Source organism: Hemiscyllium ocellatum, chromosome 2 (genome assembly GCF_020745735.1).
Source record: "Hemiscyllium ocellatum isolate sHemOce1 chromosome 2, sHemOce1.pat.X.cur, whole genome shotgun sequence".
NCBI lineage: Eukaryota > Metazoa > Chordata > Chondrichthyes > Orectolobiformes > Hemiscylliidae > Hemiscyllium > Hemiscyllium ocellatum.
Window position 1 is genome coordinate 67,152,426 of NC_083402.1, and position 19,481 is coordinate 67,171,906.

At 39.0% G+C, this 19,481-nt stretch overlaps 1 protein-coding gene across 2 annotated transcripts in view; it reads left to right on the forward strand.

Moving 5' to 3' along the window:
- The window catches only part of mcc (MCC regulator of WNT signaling pathway), a 161,603-nt gene that overhangs the window by 22,797 nt on the left and 119,325 nt on the right, over positions 1–19,481 (forward strand). The window contains exon 1 of one of the 2 annotated variants that reach the window (XM_060837481.1): positions 16,107–16,468. The exons of the other annotated variant lie outside the window; for it this stretch is intronic. Within the exon in view, the coding sequence (XP_060693464.1) occupies positions 16,412–16,468 (57 nt within the window). The 5' untranslated portion in view covers positions 16,107–16,411. Of the gene's footprint in view, positions 1–16,106; positions 16,469–19,481 lie in introns of those variants that run through there. 2 annotated transcript variants of the gene reach the window in all.

The following is a 19,481-nucleotide window of genomic DNA, read 5'->3' on the forward strand; positions in this document are numbered from 1 at the left end:
CAAATACGTATAAATCCTGTCCCTCAGGATTCCCTGCAACAATTTGCCCACCATCAATGTCAGGATTACCGGTTTATAGTTCCCTGGCTTTTCCTTAAATTGTTGTTCCCTTTCAGGTAGCTATCCAACTCTCTCTTTTTGCTGCCTCCACAATACACACTTCATTGTGCGCAGTGCATTTGAGATTCTGTGCACTCGTTTCATGAAGTTTTTGCTTTGATCATTTTTGCTTCTTTGACTAGTTAAATTAAATTTGTGACCCTCTTGCTCTTGATCTTCTGAGAAGATATGTTTTCTACCTATTACTCTGAACTATTCAAAATCATGATGGGTCTGCACAGTTCAATATTCTCCCCACCCTTATCCTCCAAGGAAAACAGTTCAAACTTTTACAATTTACCTTCATAACTGAAATTGCTTAACCCTAGAAGCATTATCTCCAATGTCCTCACATTCTTCTTTAGTGTGGTGCCCAGACCTGCTTTAAGTTAAATATTTGTGGTTTATGAGGAGCCTGCAGATGTACTGTGCTTGTCAAATGCCTTTTGGAAATCTGAAGTTCCACATAAAAGCTCCTTGTGTAAAATAGGTGTTCATGGTATGGCTGAAACATACGATCATAGAACATGGGAAGTGTTCAGCGGTCATTAGTGGGATTGATAACTACAATGAGTGGTTCCTCTTACGAGGGAGATTGGGCAGGCTGGGCTTATTTTCCTAATGGGTTCAGAAGAACAATAAATGATTTGATTGAAGTATGAAAGATTCTGACAAGGTTGTGGAAATGTTTAGGAGAAAGTGAGGACTGCAGATACTGGAGATCAGAGCTGAAAATGTCTTGCTGGAGGGCTCATGCCCGAAACGTCGATTCTCCTTCTCCTTGGATGTTGCCTGACCTGCTGCGCTTTTCCAGCAACACATTTTCAGCTGTGGAAATGTTTACTCTTGTGGGTGAGTCCAGAACTTGGGGCATTGTTCAAAAATTAACAACGGCAACTTTTTTCATGAGTTGAATTCTTGTGACGGTTGAGGGACTTTTGAAAACTCTGCTTCAGAAGGCAGTGGAAGTATGGTCATTGTGTATTTTTGAAAATGGAATGACCTACTTCTCCTAATTTATCTGCTTGCTGCCATCTTGGCCCACTGCATTCTAACAGTAGTGTGGACAGTCACAGAGCTATTGGAAAGGAAGTTCCAAGATTTTGAGCCAGTGACAATGAAAGAATAGGACTTATCGTTCTAAGTTGGAGTGATGTGTGACTTGGAGGGAAACTTGTAGGTGGTTGGTCTTCTCAGGCATCTACTGCTTTTCTATTTTCAGGTGGTTTGGAACATCTAATGAACAGTGCATTTTGTGGATGGGACTTCTTGGTGGAGATGGAAGGAGTGCATGTATAACTGCTAAATGGAGTACTAACCAAGCTGTCTGCTTTAATCTGAATGTTATGTAATTTCTTGTGTTGGTGGAGCTGCCCTTCCGTGAGAGTAGGGAGTATTCCATCACATTCTTGACATGTACCTTGTAGACGGTGCAGGCTTTGAGGAGTTGAGGTGAGCTAATTGTTACACAATTTGACCTATTCTTCTAGCCGCATTGTTTATATAGCTGGTCCAGTTCAGATTCTGGTCAGTAATAGTCCCCAAGATGTTGGTGGGGATTTGGCTTTATTATCCTGTCATCTTTAATGCTGAGGGCTCTCTGTATTTGTAACGCCTTAAGAGTTATACTTGTCTGTTCTTCTTACTAAAAATGGTACAGTCTCAACATTTCTGCGTTGAGCTCATCTGCTTGTTACCTGCCCACTGCCTATCTAATGCTGTTGTCTTATCAATGTTAAAACCTTCACCTGCCTCTGAAATTCCCCTTTCTTTCACCATATCTTGTGTACCACCATCTTTCTTGGTAAAGACAAATGTGAGGCATTTATTTAATAATGCAGCCATGCCACCTGCTTTGGAGCATATTTTCACTTTTATTGTCCCTCATCGATCTACTCTGTTTACCAACCCTTTACAGTTTTTATGTCTACAGGAGAACTTTGGGAACTTCATATGCTACCTACCAGTATCTCTTTCTGATCCCTCTTTGTCCTTCTTCTTTTTCACCAATCCTCTGAACCTTCTACGTTCAACCTAGTTCTCCATTGTATTTTCAATGTAATGGTTGTTACAAGCATAATTTTTCAATTTACATCATTTTTCTATTGTCATCCTAGGGGATTCCGGGTTTACTTTCACTGTGTCTAAATCATATCATCTTTGGTAACCTATTGTATGTTTACCCATTTTCCTGCCAATCTTTGTCTCCTAATTAATTTGATCCAAGGTGATGCATTGAAGTTAGTTTTCCCTAATTTCATTATTTTTACTCTGGATCAATTTTAATTCTTTTTCATAATAAGTAAACTTTATGAACAGTATCTCTGAAATGTTCTCCCACTGAGACTTGCTCAACCTGGTCCACCTCACTCCCAAGAACCTTGGTGCTTCCTTTCTTCTTAGACTGGGAAAATATTGCTGCAGGTTATTCTCATAAGCGGACTCAAACTTTTGACCCTTACACTAGCCCTATCCCAGTTGGTATTCAGATCATTTAAAGTGCAGCATATTAACGACTGTTTAAGTTTTATACATTTTGTATAATTTCCTTACTAACTTGTTGGTTTACATTTTTCCCATTAGTTCTTAGTTGATGGGGATAACGGGTCTTCATTGGGATAGCAAGGTGTAACTAGTGTGCCACAGGGTTCAGTTCTCAGGCACTGGTTATTTACAATCTAAGTTAACGACTTGCAAATTTGACTGTAGTTAAAATTCGAATGACACTGAAATAGGTAGGAAATTAAGTAACAATAAAGAAATAATAAATTTACAAATGGGTATAGGTTAGGTGAAGGGGTCAAAATTTGGCAGATGAAGTTTAATGTGGATAAGTAAGAGATTATCCATTTTAGTTCAAAGAATAGATAGCTTATTATCTAAATGGAGAGAAACTTCAGTGTGCTTCAGAGGGATCTGGATGTTCTTGTCCATGAATTGCAGAAAGCTAGTATGCAGGTACAAAGGCAAATGGAATTTTGGCCTTTTATTGGAAAAGGAATAGAACCTCAAAGGAGGTTCAGTAGATTGATCACAGAATTGAACTTGGTCTTATGAAGAGAGATTGAGCAGTTTAGAAGCATGAGAGGAGATCTAATTGAGCTATACAAAATGCTCCGGGATTGACAAATTGGATACAGAGAGGGTATTTCCTTTTGTAGGATGAGAGGAAGCAGTTGACAGGAAAATTGAGTTAACACGAAGTTGAGGGATGTTCGTATTGAATGGCAGAGCAGGCTGGAGCTGAATTGCTCATTCCTGCTTTTAGTTCATATGATTAACCATACTGGACAATATATTGTGCCCAATTTATTCCTTTGCTTGACCCAAATGTCCCTCTTGGGCATCCTTCTCCAGCATTGCAGTGCTTTCGTAATATTGCCAGGCCATTCTCTTTTCGGTCTTTTGCCATTTCTCCTGAACACGATGTATCCAGGATTTTAAAAAAAAATTGGATGTGGATGTTGCTGGTTAGGCTATTTGCCTCAAGGGCAGTTAAGAATGGGTCATTGTGTAGACCAGGTTCTTTCAATAAAGGACATTACTGCCCTTTTTTTTGTTTTTGACAGTTTGTAGTTATCATTAGATCCTTAAATTCAGTGAAATGTTAACTTCCATCATCTGCCATGGAGGGGATTTGAATTCTGGTCCCCAGACATCACCTGGGTCTCTGGGTTATTGGGTCTTGATGATGTTGCTGGATCATCACTTCTCCTATTTAATCATTTCCTTGAACTTGATTTCCATTGTAGCTGTGGCATCATATTCCCTCATGGTCATCTTTCTTACCACACTCCATGCATTCATGGTTGAGTGAGTAAGCAAATGCATGGCAGATGAAGTTAAGTGTGAGATGACTACTTTGGTAGCACAAACATGAAGGTGGATTATTATTTGAATTGTTAGATTTAGAAATGGGGAGGTGCAACGAGCATAGCAAGCAAGACCTTTGTCTTGTACACCAGTCGTTGAAAGTGAGCATGCAGGTGCAGTTGGTTGTGAAGAAGGCAGATGCTATGTTGACCTCCATAGTGAGATGATTTTTGTACAGGAGCAGAGATTTCTTGCTGCAGTTGTGCAAGGCATGGCTGAGACCACAGCCTGGAGTACTGGGCGCAGTATTGGTCTCCCTATCTGAGAGATGATCTGGCTATGGAGGGAGCGCAGCAAAGATTTGCCAGAGTGATTCCTGAGATGGCAGGACTGATATATGAAGAGACTGGCTGTGTTAGGACTAGAAGAATTATGGGGAATCTCATGGAACCTATAAAATTACATACAAACGTATGAACAAAGATCAAGAATAGGCCACTAGTTCTTTCTAGCCTGTTCCATCCATTATTCAATAAGGTCATGGCTGATCTGATTTTCTTACATTCTTGCATATTCTGAGTAACCTTTCATCCCCATGGTAATTAAGATCAGAAAAAGAAGCCAAAACAATGGAAATATGCTTGGAAGGTCACCAAATGCTTGGCTGAAGTGTTGGGGTAAGAGGGTCTTTAAGAACAAGCACGAGATGGGAAGGAGAAGTTCAGAGGCTTGGAAAATTTGCTGCTTTGATGGCAACCAATGGTGGTACAGATGAGGGCGGGTTGCACAGTTAGATTAATGGAGAGTTTAATGCAAAGATTCTGGAAAAAAATTACAGATGAGAAGGACAAGATTCATGAAGGGATTTAAACAGAAGGATGGGAATTTGTAAAGGGGTCACTGTTTACCAATACAAATGAGCAAACTCGAGGTAATATTGTTTTCTTCCTTCAGTTATGGGATGCGCGCATGGATGGCAAAGCCAGTATTTATTGTTTATCCCTGATTCATCTTGAGAAGATGAGCTGCCTTCCTGAAATACTATATCTTGTGTTGAAGCGATGCTTGCATGGTTGTTAGGTGAGAAGTCTCATGATGTTTACCCCATGAAGAAGAGGCAGTGATTATATTTGTAAGTGAGAAGGATGTGTGATTGGAGCGGAACTCTCAGATATCATTTGCCTGCCATCCTTCTTCTTTGAGATTGCAGGTTTGTAAGGTGTTGTCTGGCTCCTCTTTAAACAAGTTACAGACTACTCTGACCAGAATGTGATGAATGAATTTGCCTGGGTATCACACAATACCGAAGTGGTCAAATCAATATGAACATAACCTGGTACCAATACAAAACAGTTCCAACTTTATTAGGAACAAAGTTACAATAATCTTTAACATTAAACTAATCTTTAATACAATTTGGGCCTTTAACATATTAATACTTGCTGAGTCTCTTGTGGATGTACACTCTTGTGCGCTCTCTGGGTCTTCGAAGCTGTTTTTCTTTCTGGATGGTCAGCTGGTGTCTGCCTCTTGTGATCTTCTCTTTAGAAGGCCTCAGATGATTCCAAGAGTGAGATCTACAGATGAGCCCTGTTTTTATACCTTTTTAGATGGCTTTCTGGAACTTTCTATAGTTCTGGCCAACCAGGGAGATATACTTAATAGTTTGAAACAAGAGTCCATCATTTAGATGGTATACTACTGTTAGTTTCTTTGTCTAGCAGGAACTGGTGCCTTTTTGTCTGGACTCCCCTTTGTTTAGTGGATACGTTATCTGGGGTACATCTGTCCAGAATAATGTTGACCTTTTACATTATGCTAATATCATTAACACCTGGCTGCTGTGTTTGCAGTGCGTCTCGCGTGTGGATTTAATAATTCAGAGTTTTATTTGGTCAATATATCCAGCATCCCTTGTTTGTCCAAGATCGCAATCTGGATTAGTGGTGCTGGAAGAGCACAGCAGTTCAGGCAGCATCCAAGGAGCAGCGAAATCGACGTTTTGGGCAAAAGCCCTTCATCAGGAATAAAGGCAGTGAGCCTGAAGCGTGGAGAGATAAGCTAGAGGAGGGTGGGGTGGGGAGAAAGTAGCATAGAGTGAGTGGGGGAGGGGATGAAGGTGATAGGTTAGGGAGGAGAGGGTGGAGTGGATAGGTGGAAAAGGAGATAGGCAGGTAGAACAAGTCCGGACAAGTCATGGGGACGGTGCTGAGCTGGAAGTTTGGAACTAGGGTGAGGTGGGGGAAGGGGAAATGAGGAAACCGTTGAAGTCCACATTGATGCCCTGGGGTTGAAGTGTTCCGAGGCGGAAGATGAGGTGTTCTTCCACCAGGCGTCTGGTGGTGAGGGAGCGGCGGTGAAGGAGGCCCAGGACCTCCATGTCCTTGGCAGAGTGGGTGGAGGAGTTGAAATGTTGGGCCATGGGGTGGTGTGGTTGATTGGTTCGGGTGTCCCGGATATGTTCCTTAAAGCACTCTGCTAGGAGACGCCCAGTCTCCCCAATGTAGAGGGGACTGCATCGGGAGCAATGGATAAAATAAATGATATTAGCGGATGTGCAGGTAAAACTTTGATGGATGTGGAAGGCTCCTTTAGGGCCTTGGATAGAGGTGAGGGAGGAGGTGTGGGCACAGGTTTTACAGTTCCTGCGGTGGCAGGGGAAAGTGCCAGGATGTGAGGGTGGGTTGTGGGGGGGGCGTGGACCTGGCCAGGTAGTCAGGAGGGAATCGTCTTTGTGGAAGGCGGAAAGTGGTGGGGAGGGAAATATATCCCTGGTGGTAGGGTCTTTTTGGAGGTGGCGGAAATGTCGGTGGATAATTTGGTTTATGCGAAGGTTTGTAGGGTGGAAGGTGAGCACCAGAGGCGTTCTGTCCTTGTTACGGTTGGAGAGGTGGGGTCTGAGGGTGGAGGTGCGGGATGTGGACGAGATGCATTGGAGAGCATCTTTAACCACGGGAAGGGAAATTGCGGTCTTTAAAGAAGGAGGCCATCTGGTGTGTTCTGTGGTGGAACTGGTCCTCCTGGGAGCTGATACAGTGGAGACAAAGGAGTTGGGAATATAGGATGGCATTTTTGCAAGAGGTAGGATGGGGAGAGGTGTAATCCAGGTAGCTGTGGGAGTTGGTGGGTTTGTTTAAAAAAATGTCAGTGTCAAGTCGGTCGTCATTAATGGAGATGGAGAGGTCCGGGAAGGAGAGGGAGGTGTCAGATAGTCCAGGTAAATTTAAGGTCAGGGTGGAATGTGTTGGTGAAGTAGATGAATTGCTCAACCCCCTCGCGGGAGCACGAGGTGGCACCAATGCAGTCATCAGTATAGCGGAGGAAGAGGTGTGGAGTGGTGCCGGTGTAATTACGGAAGATCAACTGTTCTATGTAGTCAACAAAGAGACAGGCATAGCTGGGGCCCATACGTGTGCCCATGGCTACCCCTTTGGTCTGGAGAAAGTGGGAGGATTCAAAGGAGAAATTAAGGGTGAGGACCAGTTCAGCCAAACGAATGAGTGTCAGTGGAAGGGTACTGTTGGGGACGTCTGGAGAGGAAGAAACGGAGGGCTTGGAGGCCCTGGTCATGGCGGATGGAGATGTAGAGGGATTGGATTCAGTCCAGGTGGTGGCACTGCTTGCTTGAGATGTTGAGTGGACTTCTCACATTCTTATGTATGGTTGAAGAGTGGATCTTGGTGTTGAAATAAGTTAGTGTGGATGATTGTTACGACATGGAGTAAACACCTCTGCTAATTTAAACCAGGCACGCAGAAAAGCTCACCTTGCGTCATCTATTAAATTGAGTGGCAAAGAACTATCCCAGTTAGCACTATTTAAAGAAAAATTGGAATAATTTTTTTTAAAAGTCCAAAAGAAAACTTAAAACAATAACTATTTATAACTCCTTTCTCTGAAACCAATTTCTACCCGACCACTCTACAATACTGGTCCGATTAAATTCCCTCTTAAATTTACGGCAAAATCAATTTCAAAATCATCTCCGATTCGAACTTTGTAGATTTCTCTAGGTCTGCATCTGTGTTCTGCTGCACAAATTTCTTATGGACAGATACCTCTGAGAGCTATTTTGCAGGCTGTTACGTGGTGTTTGGCAATTCTTTGCTGTTCTCCCCCAGCTTGTCAAAATGTCTGATTTTATACCCCAAAACATTGATCATTTCATTGGTTTGATGTCATCCAAAACGGTAAACCTAAAATTAGATTGGATTTTGGTATCTGGGGCATAATTTAAACTAATTGGCTGAATTTGAGTTTTTGTACCATGGTAACTTAGCTCCAGCTATTTGTTTCAACCAAGTGTTACGTTATTAAATTTTTCAGCATACTGTGTTCCTCTTTAGGTCTGTGCCAGCTTTCACACACTCTTAAAGGTACAGTACACATCTCCACCTTCATAACATTATGGAAAATGAAGGAGCAATCCTTAGTACAGAGGAACCTCGATTTTCCCAACAAGATGGGCGGGCATTATTTCCTTCTGATAATTTATTATTCGGTTAATTGATTCAATGCCTCTCCTCTGGGGTTTCGCGCTTCTGAAGTTTCCTTGTCTCCTTGCTGTGCCTGCCTTAGTCTCTCTGTCTCAGGGTTTGTTTCTGAGCAGGCACACATGTGTATGGAACCTGCAGCATTCATTTTTAATCTTTGTAAACAAAAGATGTGATCACTGTTGGAAACATCTCTTTGATGTAAAGATTCTATCAGAACCTGAGATTTTTTGGATAATCTGAAATTCAGATAATTGATAGTCGGTAATCGAGGTTCCTCCGTACACTGGAATGTTTGGGATTGGAGTTGACAAAGACATGGGTGCGGGTTTCAGTACCAGATGGACTAAAGTTTAAGAAACACCTCTCTGTCCTTGGATACATGGATACCAGTGGTGGGTTGAAAGAAGTGAGAGTATCTAAGAGATCTGAGTTAGAGCAGTGTTCTTTTAGAGGTACATTTACTAAATGGTTACAGTGAATCCATGAAGCAATTAGTTGAATTTCAAATTTGAGGCAATGTGAAACTGGGAGATGAGTTGATGACCGAGCATAGGCTTGATTCTTGGCTCAGGGGAAGTTAGAGTATTGGGGCTAGCCACAAAATTACAATGAGACCGTGATCCTATTGAATATAGTAGACTTGAAGAAGGGCAGAAATTAGAATGTTGGGTGAGTAGGAGAAAGTGAGGACTGCAGATGTTGGAGATCAGTCAAAAGGTATAGTGCTGGAAAAACAGCCAGCCAGGCAGCATCGAAAGAGTTGGAGAGTTAATGTTTTGGGCATGAGCTTTTCATTGGGAAAGGCCTTGACGTGCGACAGGGCCTGTACAGCATATGTTTACAAAGACTTAGTGCTGCACTTGATGCTTGCCTATGTTAAAGATTATCTAATGTTTGTCCACTTGCATATTTTTCTGTTATTCCATAATTTCATAATGTGCTTCCTCAGTTTTGAATCCTTTCAAATTTAGTATGTAAATTTGCAGCCTTCACTGTTAACATGCTCACTACGAGGGAGCCAACCAATGTAAGTATATTTCTTCATAAAGAATTTGTTGATTTATTGATATTTTAGGTAGGATTAATTTATTGCTAATGGCGGTGTTAATTCACTTAGAATCCTGTAATCCCTACAGTGTGGAAGCAAGCCATTTAAACTATCGAGTCGACACTGACCCTTTTGAAGACCACACACACGCACACCCCTTTCACCATCTCCCTGTAATGGCTAATCCTCCCTGTAACTCCACATTTCCCATGGCTAATCCACCTACCCTGCACATCCCTGGATAGTTAGCTTAAGATGTGTTCTACCTGCTTATTATGCAACTGATCAAAAAAATAAACTGGTTGAGGTCTTGAAACACTTTCCTGGAAGAATAGATTTTTTGCTGATCAGAAATGCTTTGAAAAGTAAATGATTAAGATATTAATGCTTCTAGATATGAATATAACCATTTTTTCTGACCACCCTCCTAGTGGTTGCCAAGTTCCAAAGTGAAACTTCTATTCTTCATAATCCAGCAGATACCCATAACTGCATAAAATTAATTTGAACTTGTAGGTGGTAGCTGAAAGGATGAGTTCACAGGATTTCAAGACTTAGACTTCAACTGAAAGCCACATGAAAAGCGCCATTGATGAAACTCTCTTGAACTTTAAATTAGAGTTTTCTCCTTTTTGTCCCTTACACTAAACACCTTATTTTACATGAACCTTTAAATTGTATTTTGAATTTCCTAGACCCAGTTTTGGCTTCTGAGTTTTATTCCTTTCCTTTCACAGCCTGGTCGTGACCCTTGAACTGTCTTTCATAGTGAGTAGCTTTTACTGTAGGTTTCCTCTTGTGCAACCTGGGTAAATTTTCTCAACTAATTTCAGATCCTCACGAGTTTGGCTTTTTAAATCACTGTGCATGCTCCCACCCACGTTGTTTTTCAGTTAAACATAGACTCTCAACCTCGAATGTTTCCTCTTGCCTGGATCATGGCATGCTGTCTGCGAGAGTTTTCAGGGATAGCAGAGAAACCTTTCCTTCTCAAACTATGGGAGCATCAATCCTGTGGAACTTCTTTCCAGGGATCAAAACTGATTAGAGCTAGGGGTTATCATGGAGGCAATTAGGCACCTTAAAGCATTATTCAGAAGTGATAATCTGAACAGCTACAGATTTGGAAATTAGTAGTCTAACCACAGTAAATGCAAATGTTGCTGCCATTGTCTTCAGGTATGAACTTTCTTTCCAGCAAAATCACCTGCCTTTTATCATTTAAAGAAAATACACCACAAGGCCTGTTTCAGGCAGACTTCAGAACAGGTCACATTACTAAGTTAGCTTTCCCTCGGATGTGCATGTTTAAAACACAATGAGATCATAATTTTTTAATATAATTGAAGTAATTTGCCTTTCTTATCCAGAAGAGTTCTAATTGTGAACTGTCTTGTCGGTAGAATTATTTAAATAGTGGGACTTTGTGGCATTCTACCCACAATGCATGGAACAAAGTGTCGATAAAATAAGTGTGTTTAGTTATCACCAAATAGGAGATAATGGGTATTTTGGTTTGTTCAGGATTTAAAAAAGAATTGTTACTGTGGAATTTAGGTTCCTGTTGCAAAGCTGATATTTATTGCTGATAACTAATTTTCCTAAGATTATTGGCTTGCTGGACCATTTTACACCTATGGCATCACTGAGTGTCCTAGAAATCAAACCCTACTTCTCCTGGAGCTGTCACAAAAGTTAAAGATTTTATCACCGTACAGTCAGTTCTGCTACAATGTTCTGTTCTCATACAGTCCAGTGTTATAAGGAAATTATGTAATAGCAGTACTATTTAAACTAATGGGGCCAGAATTACGTTATAACCAATACACACTTCAAAGGTTCACATTTTAGAAACTGTGTCCCAAATTTGTCAATTGTGCTATAGTGAATTTGCAATAATGAAATACGTGTTATAGCAGAATGACCTGTATGCAAAATGCCACAATGTTTGTTGTTTTGGACCCAGCCTAAAAAAGCACAGACTTCAAACAAAGGATTGCAGATGATGGGGATCGTAAAAAGGTATAAATTACTGGGGAATTCTGGAGGTCTGGAAGCATCTGTGGAGAGAAAAGAGTTAGCATTTTGAGTCCAGTGAGTTCTGAAGAAGTGTCACTGGACTTGACGTTAACTTTTTTTTTCTCCAGATGCTCCCAGACCTGTTAAATTTCTGCAGCAATTTCTGTTTACTTAAAACAAGCACAGATCAAGTTTATGTACTTGAAGAATTAATATTTGTTAAAAATAGGTTTATCCTAGATACAGGTGAACACCTGTGAACTGTTGACATAATTCTATTCATTTAAAACTCTAAACATGTCATAAAACTCTTTACGTCAGACCAGAAAAACACGGTGTTATGAATGGAGGGAAAACTGGGAAGGCAGTTCAATGGCATTTATTCACAAGATTTGTTGAGATATCCTCTTGCTTCTCAGGATTTGCTGTTTGTTATCCCTGTCCAGGTATTGTCACTTTTGTGCCATAGGCAAAGAGTAACTGGTTCACTTAGTTACTGGTTAAAAAGCCACAGCCTACATCAACTGGTGAGGGAAAATAACCGTGTTTTCTTCAGGCTAAAGTTTGTTTTCGTCAGGCTAAAGTTTGTTTTCTTGCTGCGCAGAGAGAGAGAGAAAAACGCCACATACCCTTTCACAAATTTAACTGCTCCTGGCCATATAGTTCATGCTCACAATCAGATCTGCTACTTAGGAGTCAGTCAGTTGTTGTCACACAGAAGCCCTTTGTCAACAACTGATCATGTCTTCACAGACCACTAAGTTATTTGTTGCCAGTTGAATCCCTCCTTGTTCATGTCTCTGATGCCAGTCTGTAGTAACCATAACCTCCTACTTCAACAAGCAGCAATATAAACAGTATTTACAATAAGTATTGGTAGCTTTCTTTTTAAAAAGGCAGTCATTTCTTCTACGCTCTTTGCTTTGTGACTCAGTCCTTTCCCAGTTCGGTCAACAACTTTAAAAAATTCAGAAATTAAAAAGTCTTTTTGTCCAAAATTTACTTATTAGTGAATCATATGAAAGTCATTTTTTAACTGTTGTGACTTTTTTTGATAACATTTTCATGTGCACCAGCTTTGTATTCCCAGATCTATTTCACATGTCAAGATCTTCCAAGTTTTCATGGTAGAATTTAAACTTGTATTCTTTGTATTACCAGTCCAATAATTTAACTGATACATCACTGTACATATACAGATGAATTGAAGATTGATATTTTGTGGATAATGCCTTCAGAAATAGGAGTAAATCAGTCTACATCAAAATTAGAGTGCATAGTACTCTTAAGTTTCAATAAAATTCTAGTACCAGAGTATCCTCATTAATTGGTCAAAAGGGGGCAGCAGTTCATATTTTGTTATCTAAAGGTACAAATTAGTGCAAACTAATGTCATCTTGTCTACAGTAAAATTTTTGGTTCTGAGTGCATGTGAAATAAAAGGGCTATCTCAAGGGATTATGTTAAATGTGTAAATAGCCTTAAAATGTATAATGAAAATGTCTAGCCTTAAAATGTCTTGTGAATGACAAAGGAGAAAGTCCAGAATGATAGGTCCCTGGATAAAAAAAATCTTGTTTTGGCAAGAGAGAGAACTTATACTAATATAATACTTTTAATATGTAAAAAAGTACATCGTGTGTTTCACAGTAAATATTGAGCTCTACATTTTAACGGTAGTTAACTGTAAATTTTGAAACAATAGCAGGAAGAGTTGAGATTTTAGTAGCCCCACCCACTAAATGTCACAAACATTTGCAAGCAAACTAGGAATGGTAGACTTAGAAACAAATATTTTTAATGTTAAGTGAACTTGAATCAACTTTTCACTGTCATGAAAGCGCCATTCAGGTGAATTCTATGCATCAAACAATTTTTTAAAAAATCATTAGGCAAGATCCCAATACAGGTAAAATGCCCATTCAACCAAACATAAAGTTTTAGGAATTGCTCCAGTCTGTTTCTCCCCTTTCAGCAAAAGGAAAGTTTCACCAAAAGCTCTGTTGTCTTAATTCAAATCAAGGAATGTTGGGGTGATAGTACTTACCCAGTACCTTTCCTGATTATATCCATTGTTTTTGGAATCGGGGGAAGCAAAGAGCAAAGCTTGGGTTTAGCAGCAGAAGGACTATCACATGTAGTGCTGGTGAATCGGTTCCTGTTCTTAGTCACTTTGGTTATGACAAAGGATTAAGTTCTTTTTTGCAAGCATTGATAACTGTATATTCATTGGATAGGGTTAGCTATTTTTGCTGTACACATCACAGATATTCAGAAGGTTTTCAGAGTCAGAGTAACCCTAAGAAAAATAAAGATTCAATATAAAGCGTCTGATCTTTGTTCAGTCACTTGTACACACAAATGTAGAAAATAGGAATAAAAATAGGCCATTTGGCCCATCAAGCGGTTCTACCATTCAACATGATCACACTGACCTGTGTATCCCAATGTCTTACTCCTGCTCTTTGACATCTTTACCTCTAAAAATCTTATGTTTCTTTTTTTGAATATATTCAACAATTTGACCTTTGCAATCTTCTGTGGTGGAGAATTCCACAGATTCACCTTACTGTAAGTGAAGAAATTTCTCACCTTTAGTCTGAAATGGCCTTCTCCATATCCTGAAACTGTGACTCCTTATTTCATTCCTGCAAGTGTGTCTATTCCATCAGAATTTTATGTCTTGATGAGAAACTCCCTCATTCTTCTAAATTCCAGTGAACTCTTGTGATTCAATTCACAAGTCTGCTATTCAAGGAATCAGTCATTTGAACCTTCTGTGCACTCATCTCTGGCAAGTCAGTAGCCTCTTTGGCAAGGAGACCATAATTGCATACAATGCTCCAGGTGTGGTCTCTCCAAAATCCTGGAGACAGCTGTGCTAAGAGCAGCTTGTTCCTGTACTCAGTCTGTGTTGCAATGAAGGCCGATGTGCTAATTACCTTCCTAACAGTATCCTGCACCTGCATGCTTGCTTTCAGTGAATGATGTGCAAGGGCGTTCAGGTCTCCTGGCACATCAACATTTATCAGTCGGACCATTTAAATAATACTTTGTTTTTCCTCCCAAACTGCAAAACTTCACCCTTGTGCATATTAAATACTGCATCTGTCTTGCATTTGCTCAATGACTTAACTTGTCTAAATCATCTTGAAAGAGCTTTGCATTATCTTCAGAATATAAACATCACTCTTAATCCTATCTAGCTTTTTTATTCTAGGGTCATCAGAAATCTTGAACTTTGCATAAATTCCCACATCCAAATCTATTTATATGTTGTGAATAGCTGAAGTTCAAGTACCTCACTTGTCACTGCCTTTAACTCTGAATAAGACCCATTAATTCATTCTTGGTTTTCTTTCTGTTAATTAGTTCACAATCCATGCCAGTGTATGACCACCAATCCCATGTGCTCTGATTAAAATCTTGCATAAGAAGTTAGTGTATTATATCAAAAGCTTTCTGAAAATCCAAATGCAACCATCCACCATTTCTATTAGTTAATCCATACAAAATTCCGATAATTTTATCAAATACTTCTTTTGTAAACCAATTCTGACTCTTTACCATCCTATTTGTATTTTCAAAGTGTCCTGTTTTCACATAATTTATTACAGATTTCAGCATGTTCCCCCGGTACTTACATTGGGCTAACTGGTTTGTCCTTTATGGTTTTCTCTCTCCCTCCTTTTTAAAATAGTGAAGTTACATTTACCACTGACCAGTCTGTTGGAGCTGTTCCGGAGTCGACAGAATTTTGGAAGATGACAAACAGTGCGTACACTATTTCCATGACCACCATATTTAGTAATCTGGTTTGTAAATTAAAATCACCCATGACTACCACATCACCCTTATAGCACCTACTGCTTTGAGCACTATAGACAATTCCCATTAATATTTTCAACTCCTTTTTGCTTCTTGGCTCCACTCAGACTGATTTCGCATCTAGATTTTCTGCACCACTACCCTTTCTCACCATTGCATTGATTTTATCTCTCATTAATTATATCCCACTTCCTCGTCTTTTCTGCCTGTTCTTCTGAAAGATTAAATACCTTTGGATGTTCAGTTCCCTGCTTTTGGCTACTCTGTAGCTATGTCTCTGTAAGCATAATCATTATACCTATTACTATTTGCACTGTTAATTTGCCTGCCTTAGTGAAAGATGTTGTGAAAGTGCCTTCAGAAGAGTAAATATTTCATCAAGATATTTTTATTACTTTTTTAATAAAGAATTTCACCTCACGTAGATTTTGCATATTTATTTATATTCTTTTTGTATCTCTGATTTATGGTAAATCTACAAAGCAAAAGCATTGCCAACGCGAATTCTGTTTCCAAGTCCGTCCTATATATTGCAGAGCGAAAGAAAGCTCTGTTTAATCTATAAATCACCTGTGATAAAACCTACAAACCTGTGACTGAGCACAGCAGAAATCTAATTTCTGAACACGCATCTTTCTTTCGATGAAGGAGATGGATGGCTTGCTGCTGGAATTGCTGTGTTTACGACAAGCCCACCAAATGGGCAGTACTTTCAGTTCCTCTGGGAGGTGCCTTCAGTCTAGCAGCTAAACAGCGCACATTCTGTGGGGGAGGTACCGTAGCATTGACATGTCTTTTAAGAGAGCACAGCAGCGGGGACTGGACAACTTCTGGACAATTTTTTAAACCAACAGGACTAATTGTTCAACTCCTGTTATCACATTTGGTGATTATGTATTACTCTATGTTTAATTATTTTTCAAGTGGAAGATGTTTGGTTTGTGGAAGATGTCAGCAGGCTTGCATCATTAATTCAGGCTGCGAGTCAGTTTTGGGTTGAAAATGGCTGGCTTTACTGGAATGTAGCAGGCAGAAGAAGCTGGAAATAGCACTGTATATATGGCTTAAATTGTGGGACATTTCAATTTTGCATGCTGAAATCAGCACTATGAGCTCAGGAGTTACGTTTAAATGTGGAACTGATTCACCAACAGAGAAAAATGAGGTGAGAACTGGCTAACTATAAAAGTGGATTGTGGGGAAGATGAAACTTTAATGGACTTCATGTATCTTTTGGATTGTGAAGCTTACAGCATTAGTCAGGAAATGATCTGCATGCTTTTGCATTGGCACAGCATCAGTTTAGATTTGTCAAGAATGTCAGTTCGTCAGGAAAAACAGTTGAGGAAACATTTCAATGCATATTGCATGAAAAATATTTTGAGCAGAAAAATAATATTAAAATTTTTTTGCCAACGATAGATGAACTAATTAAATTCAATACACATTATAAAACTACCAGTTAAAGTCTGCATTAAATTACAAATAGGGTTGGCAGCTTTAGTCTTCCTTCTCTTTATGTTTAACAGACAGTGATATTCCAGATGCCAGGATGGAGTTGATTGTTTTCTTAACTGGGGGAAGGGTCAGGAAGTGAGTGCTTTAGGGGAGTTTAATGTTCTGACCAAAGACCAGATAGAAGTCATTTTCCTTATATGGTATCTTGAATACATACTCCCTTCCCTTTCCCTAGTGTCTGTCTCAGAAATATTTCAGTTTTGCTGAAGTAAGGGCTTTGTCTTGGCGACCAAGTTAATTTAATTTTGAATTGTCAGTTGTGAATTGTAAACTTGCATGTTTTCACTTAGACTCGCATTTGGGAAGTAAAACAATTTCAATATTGCTCCCATTATTTTGGTCTTGTGATTTTTAAATCTCAAATTTTATGGTTCGCCATGACAAGTGGGATGCAGTTTCTGATTTTTTTTCACAGATAACTTAAATATAATTTAGAACCTTTGAAAACCCAAATTAAGAGTTTTTAACAGAATCCTTAACGGTTTCAAAAGTATTGTTGCATCTTTGTTTTGAATTTCTAACCAAATTATTCTGCTCGTGATAAAGATTGCAGAATATTAAATGACAATTATGTCAACTTTGAAACTACTTAAAGGCAAAAGCATCACTTCTAGATTGTGTTGATTGTAAATGTTTTACAAATCTTTATTTTCTTATTTTTTGAATATTTCAAATTTGCAATAGCAGATTAGTACCAGAAGTGGAATGGAAAAACTGGTATTTCTTAGAAAGCCATGCTTTCAGTAGAGTAAAATTGTTGAAAGAAGATGTTTACTTAAGCCATTGTCACATTTCAAATAGATATTTAAATAATGTTACTCTATATGTATTATGATACATGAAACAGGGAAAAAAACCCTTTTTTGTTTTGATTAAGTACAGAACAAAATATCTGAGCAAATGCCAATGACAGTAATGATCTCCAGGTTTCCAGTGAATATTTGGCAACAGCTTTGTGATATTAAAATATTTCCAGCTGTTTGGGGGCAGACAGAGCTAATAAGGTAAGTTGGCAGGGCAAGTGGGATTTGGGGGTAAGGAGAAAGATGTCGAATCATTGGAATCAATGGTCACAGCACGTGATTGCACATTAAATTTCTCCATTGTTCTACCTTTCCCTGTCTAACAGCGCACTGGTGTTTTTCACGTAGGCAGCTCACTGCCACATTCAGCAGGGCAATAGGGATAAGCAGTAAATGTTAGCCTAGTCCGCATCCTATGAATAAATTAAGGACAAGTTTGGACTGTTTAGTGAGATTATAAATTATGTGGATTTTTCTGAACTTTTGGGATATTCAGCTTTTTATAACATTTTGAAGAGGCTAATAACCGCTGTAATATGTATTTTTGTCATTTATCAGAATGAAAGCTATTTAGCCAATAACTTTATTTGTAGTAAATTGACTAATTGAAAAACTAATTTCTATTTTGAAAATTGACAAAGACTCTTTAGAAATAAAATGGTAAAGGCATGTTAAAAAACAAAATGCAGTGCTTTCTGTCGTATAATATTCTTGTGGCATTACTAAAAGTCCATCTGAGTTCTTGAGAGCCCTTAACGAGGTTTTAAAATTCTATTTTCTGAAGCATGAAGTAGGGGTTTACTAGCTGGGTTATGGTAAAGACTAAGCTGTGACAAGATGGTCATGAAAACTTTTTTTTTCTCCATTCCCAATCTGAATCCTATTTGAAAGAAACAAAAATCTGTTTAGCCAAAACAAAACATGCCATCAAAACTCCAATATTTTGATTGGCAACCAGGTTGGCCACTTGCAAAACTTGTAATATCCATTTTATCTATTGTACTTGTGTCATCATTAGATAAAGTGGGATATGGCAGCCTTATCTTTTTTGGAGTCACACTTGTGTGATTTCCATCCTTGTAGATGCAGGTTAATTGTGTAGTTTGGAACACGTTGAGTTTAATATTCTTGCCCTTCCCTTCAAATCATTCTCTATCCCCGTCCCTCTTTATTTATGGAAGTTCCTCTAACCTGGTATCTTTTCTGCATCCCACGTTTCTCTGACTCTGGTATTTTGAGTATTCACCTCTTCAGTAAACTGTCTGTGACACAGACTTTGGTTGTTTATGCTTGCCTCTCAAATTATTTTCTTGAATTCTTGAGAGTTTCTACATTTTGCTCATGCTTTTATAAACCTCTTTTGAATTGCAAACTACAGGAGCCTTATTAAAGTGGTGGGTTCATTGATAATTAGCACAGTCTATCTCTCATAACCAACTAGAGTAACAAAAACTTGTGGATTTTCTGTCAAACTTTGCGTTTATAAGCCACCATCTTCAACTGAAAACAAAAATATTCCCAGTGTTCAGTATATTTTTAGGATATTGAGTGTAACAATTTTTGTATAAAACATTGAAATTCTTGCCTCATTTTAGGTACTTTTCTGGGGAAGATCGTTGGTTACTATTCAGAAGTGTAGAGTGGTAGATATTGTTTATGTTGACTCTAGTAAAGCCTTTGAAATAGTTCCTCGTGGTAGATTAATGAAGTTGGATCTTATGGGATTCAGGGAGAGCTTGTCAATTGGATACAAAATTGGCTTGACTATAGGAGGCAGTGTGGTGGTGAAAGTTTGCTTTTAGACTGCAGGCCTGTGTCCAGGGGTATTCCACAGAGATTGGTGTTGGTTGTTATTTA